The sequence below is a fragment of the Echeneis naucrates genome, chromosome 4, assembly GCF_900963305.1.
Source record: "Echeneis naucrates chromosome 4, fEcheNa1.1, whole genome shotgun sequence".
NCBI classification, from domain to species: Eukaryota; Metazoa; Chordata; class Actinopteri; order Carangiformes; family Echeneidae; genus Echeneis; species Echeneis naucrates.
This window is the reverse complement of record NC_042514.1, coordinates 17288975-17294611: the sequence shown is the minus strand read 5'-3', so window position 1 is coordinate 17294611 and position 5637 is coordinate 17288975. Positions and strand designations below refer to the sequence as shown.

General features: G+C 36.1%; 1 protein-coding gene across 2 annotated transcripts in view; it reads right to left on the bottom strand.

Annotated features, from left to right (window-relative positions):
* Positions 1-989: 989 nt before the first annotated feature.
* col24a1 (collagen type XXIV alpha 1 chain) overlaps positions 990-5637 on the bottom strand; it is a 71926-nt gene continuing 67278 nt past the window's right edge. Inside the window, exons 55-60 of one of the 2 annotated variants that reach the window (XM_029499408.1) lie at positions 5337-5363; positions 3970-4035; positions 3585-3753; positions 3316-3425; positions 2663-2917; positions 990-2467 (exon numbers count right to left, since the gene is read on the bottom strand). In XM_029499408.1, coding sequence (XP_029355268.1) covers positions 2321-2467; positions 2663-2917; positions 3316-3425; positions 3585-3753; positions 3970-4035; positions 5337-5363 — 774 coding nt within the window. In that variant the 3' untranslated portion in view covers positions 990-2320. The remainder of the gene's footprint in view (positions 2468-2662; positions 2918-3315; positions 3426-3584; positions 3754-3969; positions 4036-5336; positions 5364-5637) is intronic. The other variant, XM_029499409.1, reaches the window with a different exon arrangement.

Sequence of the window (5637 nt, the reverse complement as noted above, 5' to 3'; positions counted from 1 at the left end):
CCGGTCGGCCGGAAGCACGTGGAGCGGAGTTCCGGTTTAAACCGGCTCGGTGGCGCCTTCCGATGTTAATGCCGTAGAATTACAGCAACAACCAACAATTACCGTCCGATTGGAATTTAATTCATGAAAAATATGATGAAACTATTTATGAATTACAAAAAGAAAAAATAAAATAAAATAAAAATCAGAAATAGATAATTTATTTATTCACACGCATATGTGTGTAAATACGAATATGCTTGTGTGTGTGTGTGTGTGTGTTACCTCAGTAGGACTAACTAAATAACTGCAGCTGTTTATTTGTGTATCTTCAAGTTCAAATCTGCAGTTACTCAGGAGGACCACAAAAAAGTTTATTAAAATCCTAATTTGGTGTTATTTTTTTATTTTTGTGTGCACCTAAAATTTCGCATTCTCTGAGAGTTGAGAACCTGAGAAAATGTAATTATTTTTTGAGGATTTGTTTTGGGAAATATAGGACATTGATTTTGAAAACGATGAACCTGTTTTCTTCAGTTTTTTGTTTGTTTGTTTTTTCTAGTTAACAATAGATGTAGCAGTCAGCTGTTGATCGGAGCAGTCTCTGTGCCTTTGTGGCACTGGTGCATTGTGGGAAAATAAAAATACAAGGATTTCAATTATGGATGAACAAATACTTCAGAGGAATAAAATTTGTAAAAAGAAAAAGTTAAAATAAAGAAAAAATAAGTTAAACAGGTAGTTTTCAGACCAGTTGAAAAGCGTCTCCCCACTCTAGTTGTGAACAAATGGAAAATAGAGAAAATGAATGGAAAAATCTGGAAAGGTCCAGAGGCATTCATGAACACAGAATTGTCACTGTGTGAAATCTATGATCCCAAGTAAAATGTTTATATTCGAAAGTAAAAAAAAAAAAATCAACAACGACAAAAAGAGATAACTAGAAATTTCTATTCATTGTGAGGGACTATTTTAAAAACAAATCATTAAAAGCACAGGAACACTTGTGGATAAAATGTTCCATTTATTTGTTGTCAACTCATTATTTACAAATTAGCATCCAAATTTATACGCCATAGACTTTATATAATTACACTTTGTTCAAGGTAATATAACTTAGAAATAAGAAAAGTCTATGTTTTGTGTGTTTTCTGACTCTGGCCTACTGTAGCTGCCAGTCCACCAACCCGCCACTGAATGGACTGAAATAACAGTATGATAAACATACAAGTCACAGGTATAAACGCACAAACACCGTTACAACATAAATACTTCTTTAGGCTGTGTTGTGGTTGACCAAATATTTCTCTGAGAGTATAATTTACTGTGATACAGTGATGTGAGCAAAAAAAAAAAAAAAAACACACACAAAAAACAAATCAAACAAACAAAACAAAAAAAGGATATAAATAAACAATATATACACAGGAAATGTAAAAACTCACTGATGACTCATTCTTTGTTGCAGCACCAATGATAGGTTTCCCCTGAAGAACCTACCACATACAAGGAAAAGCTACAAAAATATGTTGTGTATCAAAAAATGGTTCATAAATTAGAAATGACCAAACTAACATAAGTACTTGTACAACATAACAAATCTTGATGTAACCGGTACATACAACACAAAAATGACTAATTGGACATTCGCAACTATTCTAAAAAGCAAATGAGCAGGTAGAGGTAGAGCAGCATCTGTCAAGATGAATAGGTCCGACTGGAAAGGACCAAAGACAAAAATATCATGAAAACAATGTAAATTTAGCCTTTGATTGGAAAATTGAAAGCAGTCACACATTGTCCACATGCTATTGCACTTATATAAACCTTTACTGTAGTTAGACAGGGCTCCTATGTAGAGGCCTGGCACACTCCTTCGGGTTTGGCCCCTATGTAGGATGGTCTGGGTGTGTTTGGGTGTGAGGGGCAGGGGTAGGTTTGCGTTTTGAAAGGCTGCTGCTGCTTAGTGGGGCCTGACCCTGTTATCAGGAACTGATGTGGGCCCATACCTAACCTCAGCACCATTTGACTGTAAATTAAAACAAACAAAACATATTTTACACATTTATTTGATAAATATTGGTATGCATTGTTCTCCTTTGGCCTTCTTGGCTTGAATGTTCCACAGAGTTCAAGTTCCTCCTCAAAGGTCTGCCTTCAACTGAATGTTGGACCTTTGTTATTCTCACAAAGTCCCAATAACACACTACAATGAACATGAACTCCTGTGGAAAACTCACTCCGGCTTGATATTCAAGCTATTCTTTGATAGGTAACCATGTTTGATCAGGTTTGCTTTTAAATAGTTAATGTAAGTAGTTCACAAGATGGTGATGTGTCGTCAGAGGAAGCAGACTGGGCCGATTTCTATCCGTCTTTGACTGTTGGGCTGTGATGTGGGAAATTCATCTATGTCTACAATAGGTAACTGACGACTGTCCTGAGTATGGAAGAAAAAATGCGATTGGTGCCAGCTGCCATCTTTGATCTAATAAAGGAAAGGGAAAGCAAAGGAAGAGAAAAGTTATGTGAGTTAGAAAACAGCTTTTACAGTTGATAAAACTGTCCATATATCTTGCAAAATATTAACATGATGGTTTATTCTGCCATAGCGGTTATCAATGATTGTTACACTAAGAAGTAAACATGGACTAGAGGCCAAAACTTAAGTTAGTTTAATCACCTCAGTCCAATCTGTTACCTTGCACTCATCTTGTAGCACATGCGGTTCAAGTAGTGTGTCTTTCTCAAACATCTGTTTGTTCCAGCCACGAAACCGAAGGGTGGTGTTTTCTTTATTTATGGGTCTGGTTGAGGTGAAGCTTTCCAATTGGACATGAGATGGGTCATTCAGGCAGTGAAGCGTGATGCTGTGGCTGGCCTCGGTGCTTAATAAATGGAGAAATTTCATTTGGACTTCCCCTATACCAAACACCATCTGTGGGAGAGAGAGGGAAAGCAGTGGTGTGACTAATCTGTCGATAGTCAGAACGTCACGAATATTTTTGGATGAATATTAAAATGATTGTTGCAGGTGGAAACATTGGGATTGTATCAATCTAATCACTTGAAATACACAGTGAAGTTTAGATGTTAAATATCAGTGATGCTTTAAAATCTGTTCTTGGAATTACTTAAGAAGAATCAGACATGAATAAAAAGGTGGTTGTCACAACAGATACTGTCCTCTTCCTCCTGTCCTAAATATGAGAAGATTCTACACTTGGTTATATCATCGTTTTATTTTGGTTTAACTTTACAGAAGTTAGTCAAAGTTCCCCCTTATCTTGCTCATTAAGGACTAAGAACTGAATCTTTTTCACACTTCGGTATTACCTTATTAGAGGCCAGTGGATGTAAACAGGTCTGTCCCCCCGCAGTAAAGTTGCAGAACACTTTGAAGGCATCAGAAGTACAGCCCACATTTGGATCAATCCAGAACCAATCTGAAAATGACAGGTTGAAAGCACAAAAAGGAGGAGTTGTTTTTTTTTTAAAACTGCATCCATACCTTTCTGTATACATATAATGTTGGCATACAAAATCAAGATCAGACAAATCAGTCACATTCCTCTGTCTTTCAGTGCCAGGTAGACAAGTCTCACCATCTTTGAGTTTGTGTTGACAGTCCATCAGCTCTTTACACATGCGAACTGGATTCTCCCTTGTGCCCAGCGGCTTTTTGATGCTCTCAATCACACTATTTAGGTATTGCAGAGTCTTCAATATCTCTGCATTCTGGTCTGGCAGGGTCATCTCAGTATTCTGGAAACTCTGTTCAAGGATGAGAAGGAAATGTCACAATGTGAATACTGATAAACTCCACCACTATGTAGTCTGCTCAATATAATATATATAAGTGCAAAGTAGAATTTAAGAAGGACTTTAAAGTCTGCTCATCTGCTCAACCAACCATCTAGCAGCATATTTGCCATCCATCCAACACATGCAGTCTTACATGCAGGACACTGAGAGCACTGTGTTTCTTACCTCTGCCCTGAGAGCAGCATGAGAGTCTGATAGACTGTAGACTGCCAAGTCATCATATATCTGCCTCTAGGTTAAAAATCACACATTCAGTTTAATGAAAAACATACCAGGTCCAGTATCCTATTCGTAATTAAAATGTAAGTTTTTAATTGATCTTTGGACATCATGGTCCAATTCACTTGTAGTTTGCAGAAAAAGTTTTAATAAAATCCGAGTGCGTGTTTACACCAGAGAAAAGCAGTAAAATAAGTCTTCCATCAACAAACCATTACATTCCTGACTTGAGTAGGGGGGAAGACTAACACATTCCACAGCATAAAACCCTTATCACATAATAAGTAACAACAAAAAAGTAATCTAACAGGGTTGTTTTTCAGGGCTTGTAACACTGTATTATGTAGTAGTATTGCAATATCTGATAATGTAAAACATTTTTACTTGATTATTTAATAATGCTACATTATTTAATAATCTGTTGCATTTTGTAATAAAAATTCTGAATGCAATATGTAATATTTTGTTCAATATTGTGCCAATTTTTTAAATGAAAATGTAATAATTTGGTGAATTATGTGATAAACCACAAAAATAACAAGTGTAATTTAAAAACTCATTATAACGTCACAAAAACATTGACTTTAAGCATTGTAGCATGTATCATAACAAATAATCAATCCAGTAACGTTTGTGTTACTAACACAAACTTTATTCTGTCTATGAACAGTTGTTCGTTTCTGCAAAATAAATGTTCTACTCTACTATATCGTGGTGATCATGTTTTTTCAAGTGTAAACTTGTTGTCAGGGTCAGTTAGCACTCTTGTCTCCTTGTTGGGTACATAATGAATTTGAAATTAGTATTATATATTCCAGTGTTGTTGCATAATGCAGCATTACAGGGTTCTTCAAATTGTTCAAACAAGCAAAGACTATTCAGATCGCAAAATGCTGCACTTTATCCTGAAGCTATGAATGGATAATAGATATGAGGAATGCATATATCTCTGCATCAAAAAAGGCTAATCAAATTAGATGAATTATTGGCTCATCTACAATGTAGCAAATAAACGGCAAGAATTCATGTCCTGCCTTCACGTACCTCCGCTGTCAGAGAAAAGGGAGACTTTTCTCCCATTGATTGAAATCATATACCGGAATCACTCTTCAACCAGACTGAGATGAAGACATAACAAGACTGAGGTACTGTGTTTAACGAAATGTAAAATATGTTTAAAAAAATAAAGACCTAAATTCCCTGAACAATGGCTATGACTTTATGGCCCCAATACCTTCTAAATTTACCTCAGAAAAGGAAACCTGGCTCCTAAAACATCCTCTGCCTATTTATCACTGACATGAAGCACTTACTGTTGGACCTGGAGCACCAGGGGGTCCCTAGAATGGAAAGAAAGCAAATAAGACAGTGAAAAATGAGCCAATTGTGGTTGTGGTCAGTTCACCTTATAGTCAATGGCTGTGCCAGTATCTCACTAAAGCTACATTATAGCATGCAAGTAAAAAACTGTTTTCTCTGGGCTAAGTAAATTTAGAGTTGTTTTTTAGCCTTACTATTTTATAATGCATAGGTATTAAAAACAGATTGTTCATATATCCATGCCAGAAATAACCCCAAATTACCTATACACACTGACCAAAAATAAACGTTGCC